The sequence below is a fragment of the Hemitrygon akajei genome, chromosome 3 (assembly GCF_048418815.1).
Source record: "Hemitrygon akajei chromosome 3, sHemAka1.3, whole genome shotgun sequence".
Taxonomy (NCBI): domain Eukaryota; kingdom Metazoa; phylum Chordata; class Chondrichthyes; order Myliobatiformes; family Dasyatidae; genus Hemitrygon; species Hemitrygon akajei.
Window position 1 is genome coordinate 114,368,391 of NC_133126.1, and position 13,762 is coordinate 114,382,152.

Sequence of the window (13,762 nt, forward strand, 5' to 3'; positions counted from 1 at the left end):
CACACTTGCTCTCTTTCATACATTGCAGTGTAATGAACCCAAACTGTGCAGGACATGTCTCTTTCTTTGGTTTAATTCATTTAGAAGAATAATCAAGTTTAATCTGTTTACTCATGATGTGGAAAAGTTTGCTTCCCTCTCCCCACCCTCATCAGGCTCTCTGCTCCTACGATCTTTGTGGCATGAAGCCATCTTGATACTTAACAATGATTAAAACTTACATTAATTGGACCTTCAACTAATTAGACAGAAAAGCAAAGTAATTTCTGGAGTGATCCAGTTATCTAACTGAAACTATTGAGTAACACAGATACAATTAAAAAAAGGGGGGGTGGGAACAGAAAAAAAGATGGCAAAATTGGTGTGGAGATGAAGGGGACCACATGCATAAATGGGAGAAAAAGTAGAGCACGCAAAACGGAAACATGCATTAATAGCACATGCATTTTACCAATAATGGCAGCACGACATGTAAATAAATGCAGATTACTGATTAACAAAATTAACTGATTTTGCTTAAAACCAGAAGGATTTTATCTAGTTGACCTGGTTTAAAATCCATGAGCTGTGGCTGAGACACCCAAGATCTACTGAGATTTTTCCCATTTTCACAAAGTCATAGTACTTTATTGCAGCTACCTGTATAATATTTATCATTGCTTAAATAACCTCTGAATTTATTTTTCAAGGATTAATGCTAAATGAGCAAAGTCAAAAAACACATAAATAAACTACAAATATCAGACTCATACAAAGAGGAATAAAGAGAAAATGCTGGAAATAGCAGAACAGACATCTCTGGAGGCAGCAGAGTTAAGACTTCAGGTCAAGACCTTTCATCAGAGCAGTTCGGTAACGTCAGGTGAGATCACGTGCTTGTTAACTAGCAGCCTCACAATAACAACAGAAATTCAATGGAGCCTTTTCAGGTAAGATTTTTAGTTAATGTTTCTCTGATTGCGGTGTCAAGAAAGAAGTCAGTCTTAAAGCAACGGGTGGAATAATCATGACAAAAATGAGAAGAAATTTCTGCACACAGATTGATAAATCCTTGGAACACACAGCACAAAAGGGCTGTGAGAGTTCAATGGTTGAGTTCAGTCAAGTGTGATTAATAGATTTGTTTAAATAACCACTTATGAATTGTTTAGCTTTCAAGGGAATCCTTATTTATCAAGTTAGTGCAGGGAAGATCAGCCATGATCATACTGAGTAGCAGAACAGACACAACGGGCCAAAAAGCTACACCTGTTTCTATTTCTTATGAGGTTTGCTGGTAGCTGCACTTTCTGATGCCTTGCAGAGGCGGTGGCAGGAATAAGCTGGTTATCAGATACCTGATCTTCTGCTCTGCAGAAGGCCTGAGGCAAGAAGTTAATGCACTTCTTTATTTTGTTTTAAATAACTTCATGATGAATTAAAGTGGAAAGAGAGGAGAGCGGCAAAGGGGGGGAGCGGGCGGCAAGGGGGGGGGGAGGACAGCGGCGGGGGGGGAGGAGAATGGCGGGGGAGAGCGGCAAGGGGGGAGAGAGCAGCAAAGAGAGGGGGAGGGGGGAGAGCGGCAAAGAGAGAGGGGGAGAGGGAGAGCGGCAAAGAGGGGGGGAGGGGAGAGAGCGGCAATGAGAGAGAGGGGGAGGGGGGGAGAGCGGCAGAGAGAGAGGGGGAGGGGGAGAGAGCGGCAAAGAGAGGGGGAGGGGGAGAGCGGCAAAGAGAGAGGGGGGGGAGAGAGCGGCAAAGAGAGAGGGGGAGGGGGAGAGAGCGGCAAAGAGAGAGGGGGAGGGAGAGAGAGCGGCAAAGAGAGAGGGGGAGGGGGAGAGCGGCAAAGAGAGAGGGGGAGGGAGAGAGCGGCAAAGAGAGAGGGGGAGGGGAGAGAGCAGCAAAGAGAGAGGGGGAGGGGAGAGAGCGGCAAAGAGAGAGGGGGAGGGGAGAGAGCGGCAAAGAGAGAGGGGGAGGGGAGAGAGCAGCAAAGAGAGAGGGGGAAGGGAAGAGAGCGGCAAAGAGAGAGGGGGAAGGGGAGAGAGCGGCAAAGAGAGGGGGAGGGGGGAGAGAGCGGCAAAGAGAGAGGGGGAGGGGGAGAGAGCGGCAAAGAGAGAGGGGGAGGGAGAGAGAGCGGCAAAGAGAGAGGGGGAGGGGGAGAGCGGCAAAGAGAGAGGGGGAGGGAGAGAGCGGCAAAGAGAGAGGGGGAGGGGAGAGAGCAGCAAAGAGAGAGGGGGAGGGGAGAGAGCGGCAAAGAGAGAGGGGGAGGGGAGAGAGCGGCAAAGAGAGAGGGGGAGGGGAGAGAGCAGCAAAGAGAGAGGGGGAAGGGAAGAGAGCGGCAAAGAGAGAGGGGGAAGGGGAGAGAGCGGCAAAGAGAGGGGGAGGGGGGAGAGAGCGGCAAAGAGAGGGGGAGGGGGGAGAGAGCGGCAAAGAGAGAGGGGGAGAGAGCGGCAAAGAGAGAGGGGGGAGAGAGTGGCAAAGAGAGAGGGGGAGAGAGTGGCAAAGTGGGGGGGGGAGATTTACACTCATTGAGTGCATAATGAACTGCTCTCATGGCTTAAGGGGCAATAGCTGACAAAAGAATGAACAGCTCTGAATAAATTTAAATTAAGTTTCTGCAAACTGGAAATGATCTGATAAATTTTGCTACCTTTTCAAATAGGTACCACCTTATACACACATTTCTGAATTCCATTTAACAAGACTCACCTCCAACCCCTTGTCAGATGAGCTCTCGATCCCCTGCAGTTTGCCAGTTGGAGTTGACAATGCTATCATCCACCTGCTGAACATAGCCTGCTCCCATTTGGAAAAGCGGGACAGCACTGAGGATTATGTTTTTTGATTTCTCAAGTGCCTTCAATACCATACAGCTCTCATTGCTGGGGGAAAATCACATGTTCATACAGCCTGTTGTCACCAGTACAATCTTCTATGCGTGGTGTGCTGGGGCAATGGCATCAGCATGGGTGATGCCAACAGACTTAATAAAGTGATCAGAAAGGCTGGCTCTGTCATACGAGTCAAACTGGAAGCTGTCGTAAAACATTCGAGGCAATTTACGGTAAGTTCTAGCAATTCTGGACAATGTTTCTCACCCTCTGCATGCCACCTTGGCTGAATAGAGGAGTCCTTTTAGTGATAGAGTAAGACTATAGTGCTACTCCAAAGAGTGCTATGAGGGGCCATTACATTCTATAATGAGTCAACCCCCCTATAGCTGGGGAAGTGATGACACCCTCCTGTTAGACTGTCAATGTAACTTTTCTTTTATTCTTTCTTACTTCTCTTCTAATATTGGATATCTGTGCACCTGTAACCCTACTGTGACATTGTAATTTCCTTTGGGATCAATAAAGTATCTATCTAATCAAGTAATATCTATTAAGTCAATTGAAGTACTATAATTGGTCACAGCTCAAAATTTGGAATATATGACTTAACAATCATCTTCCACTTCTTTCCATTACAACTTAGCTGGGGGAAGCCACTTGCCCAGGCAATTTGAGCAATGGAAGCACACACGCTACTATTCAAATGTTATTCCTGGAATAGTGCTTGTGCTTCAATTGAATTTTCTCCTGTTTTGTGCGCTAAAGGTGTTTGTTGATAGCAATAGAAACAATCCTGGAGAGATAGAACACAAACCCACAGACCAAATGCATGCATTTGTTCACTTACTTTGAAGTCATATGCAGACTGTTTGATGACTTCTGGTGCCATCCAGAAGGGCGTGCCCACGAAAGTGTTCCTCTTTATTTGTGTATCTGTTAGTTGGCCTGCAACTCCAAAGTCTGCGAGCTTGACGTCACCTTGTTCTGACAGTAAAACATTAGCAGCTGTGGAGAAGAAGAAAATTAAAACTAAATGTAAGTCAGCCTTGGTTAAAGTCCCCAGAATCAGAAAGCTGTGGGTTCAAATTTTAACTCCAGAGACTTCTGCACCCACATTTAAGTTGACACTGAAATGTACAATTGGATTAGGAGCTGTGTGTAACAACTTGGAAATGGATACGCGGAGGCAAAGTCACCTAATCTCAGCAACCGGCTGTCTTTGTCCTTGTGTCATTCCCCAATGGCAAGGTTTCTCCTTTATTCCCAACTCAATTTCTGCAATTACATTATCTTTCACCTGGCTCGACTGCAGCTTTCTCACTGCAGTTCTGTGCTTTGAGTTTGCACCCAGTTTCAGAAATAGAACACGTCTGAGGTCAAGAGTGATGTGCAGCACTTGTGTAGTACTCAACTGCAATGCAGCAAGATCCCATCACCAAAGGCTTTCGACATGTGTCACAGCAATAATTCAGTATGCACCACATAGTGTGCTTGATGGCAGCTATTTCCCGCTTTCTAAAAGATATTTTTCCTGAGCCCTGACGAATACTCTTGGCCCGAAACGTTGACTGTTTGTTTCAACAGATGCTGCCCAACCTGCTGAGTTCATCCAGCTTGTTTGCACGTGTTGATTTGACCACAGCATCTGCAGTGTACTTTGTGGGTTTTTTTTCCATTACCAGTGTTTAAGTCAGAAAAAAATCAAATTATAGCAAATATAATTATTTGAAAGCAGTCACTGCCTTTACTTACTACATAAATGTGAACAAAAGGTGGTATAATCCCACACATGTACTGTAAAGGAATGATGATGTAGCCCGGACATCAAGCATGGGAAATGACCACAGTATTTGCCTCAGGAATTCTCAGCTGCTGTTTACATTCAACCGTCAGCTGATGTGAATGTAGCGTGCGACACTATTCTTTTGACCATCACTAGAATACAAACTCAATATCCCAACACTTTTGTGGCTGTTACTAGGGATTTTAATCATGGTTCTCTCAGATTCAGCTTCAGTTTATTGTCATTTAGAAACCACAAATGCAATGCAGTTAAAAAATGAGACAACACTCCCCCAGAATTATATCACAAAAGCATATGACAAAGCAGACTACACCAGAAAATCCACGTAATGTTTGGCAATCCCCAATCCAGGGTCTGGAGAGACTGCTGCGTATTAATATCGCGCTACCGTCTAGTGCGTTCCCCGGAAAGGAGCTCCAAATCCACCAGACAAAAACAAGACCAAAAACTAAAGCTACAAGACCTGCACAAAACCACATAATTACAACATATAGTTACAACAGTGCAAACAATAGCATAATTGATAAAAAAAAGACTATGGGCACAGTAAAGATAGTCCAAGATGTTAAAGGACAGTAAGTTCAAAAGAAATCACCACAGTTTCCACAAGTCCCCAGGGTCCCGATTGACTTGCCATCCCACGTCGGCGGCAGAAGGGAGTACCCCCACTATGGACTTCCAAGGCGCCACCCGACTCAGCCTCGCAGACACAGCACACAATGGAAGCTCCGTCGAAACCAGCCTCGCAGACGCAGCACACACTGAAAGCAACCTGAGTCTGTCGAACCTCCGAGCCGATGACCATCCCCTCTGGCACAGCTTCTCTGAGCACCATCTTCTGCCGAGCGTATTAAGACGGCCCCGCCAACAGCCATCGGCAATGCGACCCCGAGGACTGGGGGCCTGTTCTTCCCAGCAGAGTCCCGAACCTCACAGCAGCAACGAAGAAGGTCTTCCTGGAATTTCCTGATGTTTCTCTGTGCTTCCATGTCCATTTTCAATCGATTATGATTATGACTGCGCATGGCAGCCCACTTCACAAATAACAGATGATCAGTTCCGTAGTGAGATAATCTCAGGGCAACAATATCAACTTTTTATCAATATGTCAGCTGCACTATACGGAACAAAAGAACACTGGGCCTTGTGTATGTGAACGTAAAGGATGCAGACAGTGCTGCTGCCCTTCCCCTACTTAGCAGATCTGATCACAAGCTGGTCCTGCTAAGACCCAGGTACGTGCCTCTTGTCCAGCAGCAGCCTGTCTCAATGTGGATTGTAAGGAGGTGGACTGCAGGCACTGCAGGAAAGCTTTGAGAGGATGGACTGGGATGTGTTATGTGAGCCACATAGGGAGGACATTAACAAAATAACTGATTGTATCACAGACTATATCGAATTCTGTGAGAACACCATCTTGCCAGCCAGGACTGGACACTGCTTCCCCAACAACAAGCCTTAGATGACCAGTGACCTGAAAGAACTTTTGAATAAGAAGGAAGACTTCAGGTCTGAAGGCAGACAAGTACTGAGGTGAGTACAGAATGGACTGAGGGTAAAGCTGAGGGAGTGCAAAGAATCTTACAAGAAGAAGCTGGAGTGCAAGCTTCAGCAGAGTATCATAAGGGATGTGTGGTTGGGCACGAAGCAGATCACTGGCTTCAAGCTGAAGGAAAGGAAGATCAAGGGCTGCTTGGATTGGGCCAACAAACTGAACATGTTTTTCAACAGGTTCAGCATGGGACCTCCTGCTGTTCCCTCTTCCACTTGCCCAAACCACACAGCCTCCCTTCCCCCAAAGCCTTCTCCCTCTACCCCTCCCTCCCCTCTGGTGACTGCTTGTTTCCAAACCCTCAAACTTTGAAGTATCCTGCCTGCTGGGGATGACCACCCTACCTAGCCTGACTGTGACTGCAGGTCAGGTTAAGAGGCTACACCAGGGCAAGGCTTCTGGACTGGACCACATCAGCTCCAGGATACTGAAGGCCTATGTAAGCCAGCTGTCTGGTATTTTCCAGCACCTTTACAATCTGAGTCTGAATACCGGTACTATGAAGATTTCCTGCTTGTACCTAAAGCGGCAACTCTACCTGTACTTAACAACTACAGACCAATTGCCCTCACATCTCACGTGATGAAGGTGCTGGTCCACAGGTGACCTCCGTTGATACCCCTGCCCCCCCTTACCCCATCCCTATCTATAATTTTAGTCTGGTTCTCTTTCTTTCTCTTTTCCCTCCTCACAATAATCTCCCCCCAGCCCTACCTTTCTTTCTCTTTTATTTCCCGTAATTCTCCACCTTCCCCCTAGCCCATTTCCCTCCAGCCTATCACTTCCCAGCTCTCTACTTCATCCCTCCCCCTACTTCTTATCCACACTCAACCATCCCATGTTACTTCACTCTTGATGAAGGGTTTCGGCCCGAAACATTGTCACTACCTCCTCCCGTAGATGCTGTCAGGCCTGCTGAGTTCTGCCAGCATTTTGTTTTTATTTATTTCCAGCATCTGCAGATTCACTCATGTTGCCTCATAATACAATAGCCTGTTTTATTATTTTGTATTTTATTATTGCACAGTATCCCACATTGGTAAATTATTATTGTGTATATTATTCTGTACTTTATTACTAGTTAATATTATTAATATTGTTATTGCTAAGTGTGCTTTTAAATGTTGCTGTTGTAATGAAATAATTTCCCACTCGGGGTCAATAAAGTACTTATTATTATAACATCTTGTGCATAATTCCATCTATCAGATACTCTTACCTTTAATATCTCTATGAATTTTCCGTTCCGAGTGCAGATAGTCTAAACCTTTAAGGATTTCCCGAAGAATTGTGGCAATGTATGTCTCCTCCAGAGGGCCTGGTTTCAGCTGCAAAGATCACAGCGGTGAATTAACCATACTGATGGTCAGGGAACACGCTTGAATAACTGAGCTACACTGTAGAAAGATCACTGGTTCAATTCCAAACCCGCAATGTTTCAAACAAGCTCAGCTGGCTATTGGTTAAAGAGATTAAGAATTAGCTTGGGCAGGCTAGCCATTTGAGATTCTAGACCTTCCTGTGAGAACATGTAGGTAGTATTGCCAGGGGAAACATCCAACGTTCAAGTATAACAAACAAGGCATTTCCAACCTTGTTCCTGGAGCTTATGCCGGGCTCTTTATGGACAGTGTAAAAGTCCAAGGGCAGAGGTCATTTGGGACTTTAAAGTGATGAGCAGATTGAAGCCAGGTTTGCCTTTGCAAATTGAACAGTGATTTACAAGCAATTGCCCAATCCACCTTTTGTTGTTGCTAATGTTCAGGAGACAAAAACACTAAATTTACAAGTGAATCACTGTTTAGTGTTTGGACAGTGGGAAAGCAAAGAGGTTAGAGAGCAGTTTCACGAGAAAAGCACTGTGAGAATTGATATGGGTACTCATAGCATAAACCAGAGAATCTCTGAGAGAATTGTTCTTTTGGAATGCTAAGAGGGGACGGGAGGTAATGGAAACTTATAATACATTTAAGGTGAAGAATTATGGACAATTATACATGAATGTGGAAGCTGGTAGAAGATAAGGACAAGGACAAAGGAAGCCTATCCTTATTCTAGGTGGGATTTTTGTGGATAAGTGTGGGAATTTTATACATCTGCAGATCACAGCCCAGCTGGAAATGCCAAGTGGGGCAGGCAGCATCTATGGAGACAAAAACAATGGTGATGGAGAACCACTGTTAAGAAGAACGGAAAGTATTTCAGGAGCACTTGTGCGTGAAGTATCATTATTAGAACAGACCCAAGAGTCAGAAAAACCAGGAAAATGGAGGAATATCCTCAGAAGGAAGAAGTGTCATTACGATACCTCTGGGTGTTTGCAAGCTTGTAACGGATTAAAATAAAACAGAAAACACCAAATACTTAGCCAGTCAAGCAGCATCTGCAGAATGAGAAAGAGTGAATGCTTCAAGTCGAAGCCCCTTCCTTGGAACCAAAGGGCTTGTGTTGACATTAACTGCTAACTTATATCCTGAGATAGTGATAGTGAAATTGAGAAAAGGAACAGTCAGAAGTAGACCATGAATGAAGGGCAGAATTTGACAGCAGAAGGGTAATAAAGTTGCACTGGAGCAAGCTATGTTTTCTATATTAAAAAAAACACTACCACTATTTATTCTTTGGATGGCTATCACACCATACCTTTGCCTCCTGCATAAAACAACACAGTAATTTCTGTTTTTCCGTCTCTGCCACATCTGCTCTTATTAGGCCTTCTGAAATGTCCTTCTTCAAGAAACATAGCTTCCTTTCTGCCATAGCTGATGGGAGTTTTCATCTGCATCGTCTCCATTTTCTACATGTCCACCCTCCCCTACATGGTTCCATCTGCTCATTACCCATGTACCCAAGTAAGTTTTCCCTTGGTTCACCTTTCCTATTTCTTCCCTCATCTGGCACCATCTATTTATCTGTTTCTATCTCACATACCGGGCTTCCTCTCACTTGTCCCTCATTTCTACATGCTGACCATCTTCCCTCTATACTCAGTCATGATGTGGGTCTTGTCCTGAAATGCTTATCGTCCCCTCATCTCCATGGATGTGCTTGACCCACAGTTCTTCTGGAAGTTTGCATTTTGTGCCTGAATGTAAAATGCCTCTTTCATTGAATCTGTTTTATTCTGTCCAGCAAATTCAACTTAATAGCTCAAATCCATTGCCTAAAGCATAACTACTTCTTATCCAGACCAAAATTTTTTTGAAATTAATAATCAGCAATCAGGAACCTTGGGTTGGATAGTACATACAAAGTTGTCACTAACCCAGAAAATATTAAAACATCACTGAGGTTAAAGGCAGGATAACCTAGTAAAGCAGTTAACAAGCAGATTTACATTTGCAGTTAAGACACATTTTTTCAATGGAATTCCAGTATTATTTCAAAGCCACACTAAAAAGTGGGATTAAATCTCATTATCCTTCAGTGGTGAATCTTGTTTCCTGAAAATTAGTCCATACATAAGACAAAGTAGAGTGGCATCATATTTGAAAACTGTACTCACCAAGTCTAAAGCGGAGCCTCCACCCAGATACTCCATAATTATCCATAATTTTGTGCCCTAGGGATCAAACAAACAACTTCTAACATCAGCAACAAGTCATCCCGAAATATAACTCAAGAGTTTCACCAAAATGTAAAAAGCACAGATCCAGGAAACTGATAATCAATTTAAAGATAAACAACTTTATCCTTTGAAATTCACGCAGCACAAATTGACAAAACCTTGCTCGTGACTAATGATACTTTTTGGTAACCGACTCCTAAGTGTTCCTTTTCTATTCAAATTCTCATGCCATTTATTAGATTTTTGTTTTAAAAATAAACCATCATTCCTAGCTTTCTCTGGATGGCTTAAGGACACTCCTTCCTCATTACTCAGTATTCTCATTTGATCACCTCTTCCTTGTTCTCTTTACTCCCATTCCTTCCGATGTTTCTTTGTACCCATTTAGAAAAATTGCATGCAGTAAGCTTTTCAATAAAAAGTTAATTTGCATATTCCTCTAATGTAGTGGTCACCAACCTTTTGAAGCCCAAGATCCCATACCTTGGCCACAACCCGGAAGTAGAAATAATGTATGAACACCAGGGGGCACCATCCTTTTTTTTTGCACCGCGGACCAGTTTAACATTGACAATATTCTTGCGGACCGGCTGACGGGAGGGGGGCGTTAATCACGACCAGAATACAGCGATACTCGAAGCAGGTTCCTTATGTCCAGTCTATTCTGCAATTTACTTTACGTGGCTCTCAGCACTTACCTGCTGTCACGCTTGCTACGTTTTTCCCGCTGAAAAACTCAGTTGGTTTGTTTTTAAGTGCAGGGTGCTTGGACTCAGGGTACCGAAGCAGTTCTGAGGGCTTCATTACCACTTTAGACAGCCTCCAGGCCCAAACTCCAGCCTCCCGCCCGCCCACCACCTTGGCCAGATGCGTCTGTTCCCGTACCGGGGCCGTGGCATTCGCAGTCCGAAGAGAGCAACAGAGCAAGGAGTGTGACAGGGCGCCTGCCCGCCCCTCTTGTAGGATTTATCGGCCGACTAAAGTTTGTTTCAGTAGGTCGCAGCGCGGTAGCTGCTCTGGTACTTACGAAACCCTGAGCCCAAATTAGGTCGTCTGCGAATATTTTAGCACCGAGTTCCCCATGAACATTCGGTGTGTTAAAGAGGTTTAGAGGCTGCGTCCATCTGTCTGCGCTCCAAGCCGGTAGCAATGGCACTTCTTGCCGGCCGCACGAAGCGGCCAGTTACCCAAGGCCAACCAGTGATCACTGACGCGCTTGGGTAATGACCTCGTGTGCGTTCAAGTTCAACAGTGGGCGTGACAGGGAATGAGGAAAGGTGCAGCTGACTCATCGTTTCCTTGTGGCCCGGTGGCTGGGGACCAGCGCGTGGCGAGGGAGCTACTCGCATGCGCACTGGACAGAAAGAACGGAACTAAAACCCCGTAACCTGGAAACAATCTCTCAACAGTATTCGTGTATTTATTTTTCATTTTTTTCGGGATCTACTGGGAAAGTCTCAAAGATCGACCAGTTGATTGCGATCAACAGTTTGGCGACCACTACTCTCATGCCTGGCACCTTACACTGATCAGAACTCAGTTCCTTTTCTGTCATTGTGACGAGTCCATTGATTTTGATCCTTTCTGCTAACTATATGGGCAAATTTATTACCTCCAAAGTTTTTAAATTATGCGTCATACAGCTGTTTAAATTTTCAATATTTATAAGGGACCTGGCTAGTGCTGAGCTCTACAGAACTACTGTAAATGGCATTCCAGTAACTAAAACACCTGTCAACATTTTCTTTCATTTCTTGCCAGAGTCAATGTTGAATCCAGCTTGCCACAGGTCCCTGGATCTTATGGACTTCTTTTTAACTCAAGTTTTCCATGTAGAATTTTGTCAAAGGTCTTGCTAAAACACATTGTCTACATGTCTGGCAGGGTTTACAAGATATTACTTCCTACAAAGCGACACTCAAATAGCATGGATGGCAGCGATACTTCACTACCAGATGAACTCAACTATGCCCGCTTTGAAAGGGAGAATATAACTACAGCTGTGAAGATCTCTGCTGCACCTGATGACCCTGTGATCTCTGTCTCAGAGGCCAATGTTAGGCTGTCTTTAAAGAGTAAACCCTTGCAAGGTAGAAGGTCCCAATGGAGTACCTCGTAAGGCTCTGAAAACCTGTGCCAATCAACTGGCGGGAGTATTCAAGGGCATTTTCAACCTTTCACTGCTACAAATGGAAGTTCCCACTTGCTTCAAAAAGGCAACAATTATACCAGTGTCTAAGAACAATGTGAGCTGTCTTAATAACTATCGCCCGGTAGCACTCACATCTATAGTGATGAAATGCTCAGAGAGGTTGGTCATGACTAGACTGAATTTCTGCCTCAGCAAGGACCTGGACCCATTGCAATTTGCCTATGGCCACAATAGATTAATGGCAGATGCAATCTCAATGGCTCTTCACATGGCTTTAGACCACCTGGATAAAATAAACACATGTCAGGATGCTGTTCATGACACATGCCGGTGATAATAAACCTGAAGTCACAGGAAGGGTGCAAACACACAATCGGGGGTATTCTCTAGACCCTCCAAAAGCAAGAGAGAGACTGAGGACTGATAGGGAGGCAGATTTTTTGAAAGGTGCAGAAATAACAGAGATGCTGTCATGATGGGGACTTTAAGTTTTCTAATATTGATTAGCTTTCTGAATGAGGAAATGGGGAGCCTTATCAAACACCACATACAACACATCCATTGCTCCACCTTCATCGATGTGCTTTGTCACATCCTCATAGAATTGAATCAGGCTCATGAGGCTGATCTGCTCCTCACAAAGCCATGCTGACTATCCCTAATTAGTCCAAGTATGCATTCATCTAATCTCTAAACCCCCTAAATAATTTGCCCACTATTGGAATAAGACTTATTGGTCTATAATTCTTAGAACTTTACCTACTCCCTTTCTTGAACAAAGGAATACCATCTGCCACCCTACAATCATCCGGTACTTCTCTTGTAGCCAATAAGGAAGCAAAGATCACAAAGGCATAGCCATCTCTGTCCTCGCTTTCCATTGTAATCTGCGGTACACTGCATTTATCCCTGGTGATTCATCTATTCTAATGTTTTTCAAACATTCTAGCACAGCCACTTTCTTAACATCAACATCCTTAAGTTTATGAGCTTGTTTTACACTGTCCTCATAAACGTGTTGCTGTTCATAAGAACGTGATGACTGTAGAGTGCCATAGCCACTAGCCGGGAGATTGGGTATTGGTGCGATCCTACCAATGAAAGAATTGTATTAAGCCCTGTTGAGAAGGCCCATTTCAAGTACTGCTAACCACATATACTGTTCTGAAGGCCCAGGGGAAGACAACTTGGATCCATGCATCAAACATTAAGCCAGTGGTGCCAGCAGACCAGGGAACCAGCAGCCAGTAGATCCATGGTGATGAGGAATGACTAACTGAACTATTTGATCAATACTGCTTGCAACCTTAGAACAGAGAAGAGTACAGCACAGAAACAGGAACAGGCCGTTCGGCTAATAATGCTGTGCCAACCGGCTAAAAAGCAAATCAAAAACACTTGAACACTAATCCCTACCTACACCATATCTGCATTGCCCCATTTTCCTTACATCCTTATGCCTATTCAAATGTCTCTTAAAAGCCTCTAACGTATTTGCATCTACTACTATATCACAAGGTCTATTCTAGACATCCACAACTCTGAGTAAAAAAACTCACCCGTCACATCCCCCTTGAACCTACTTTCTCTCACCTTCAATGCGTGCCTTCTGGTGTTAGACATTTCAATCCTGGGAAACAGATACTCTGTCCATTCTATTTAAGCCTCTGCTAACCTTATAAACCTCTAACAAACCTCCTCTTAGCACAACAGAGAAAACAACCTAAACCAGGTAGCATCCTGGTAAACCTCCAGACATCCTTCCTATAGTGGGGCAACCAGAGCTGTATGCAATACTCCAGATCTGGCCTAACCAACATTTTATAAAGTTGCAACATAACCTCTTGAATTTCGAATTCAATGTCTCGACTAATAA

At 44.3% G+C, this 13,762-nt stretch overlaps 1 protein-coding gene across 3 annotated transcripts in view; it reads right to left on the reverse strand.

The window, feature by feature from the left end:
• stk25b (serine/threonine kinase 25b) overlaps positions 1-13,762 on the reverse strand; it is an 84,892-nt gene that overhangs the window by 20,933 nt on the left and 50,197 nt on the right. For all 3 annotated transcript variants that reach the window (XM_073040640.1, XM_073040639.1, XM_073040641.1), the window contains exons 3-5: positions 9,672-9,728; positions 7,386-7,494; positions 3,658-3,815 (exon numbers count right to left, since the gene is read on the reverse strand). In XM_073040640.1, coding sequence (XP_072896741.1) covers positions 3,658-3,815; positions 7,386-7,494; positions 9,672-9,728 — 324 coding nt within the window. The remainder of the gene's footprint in view (positions 1-3,657; positions 3,816-7,385; positions 7,495-9,671; positions 9,729-13,762) is intronic.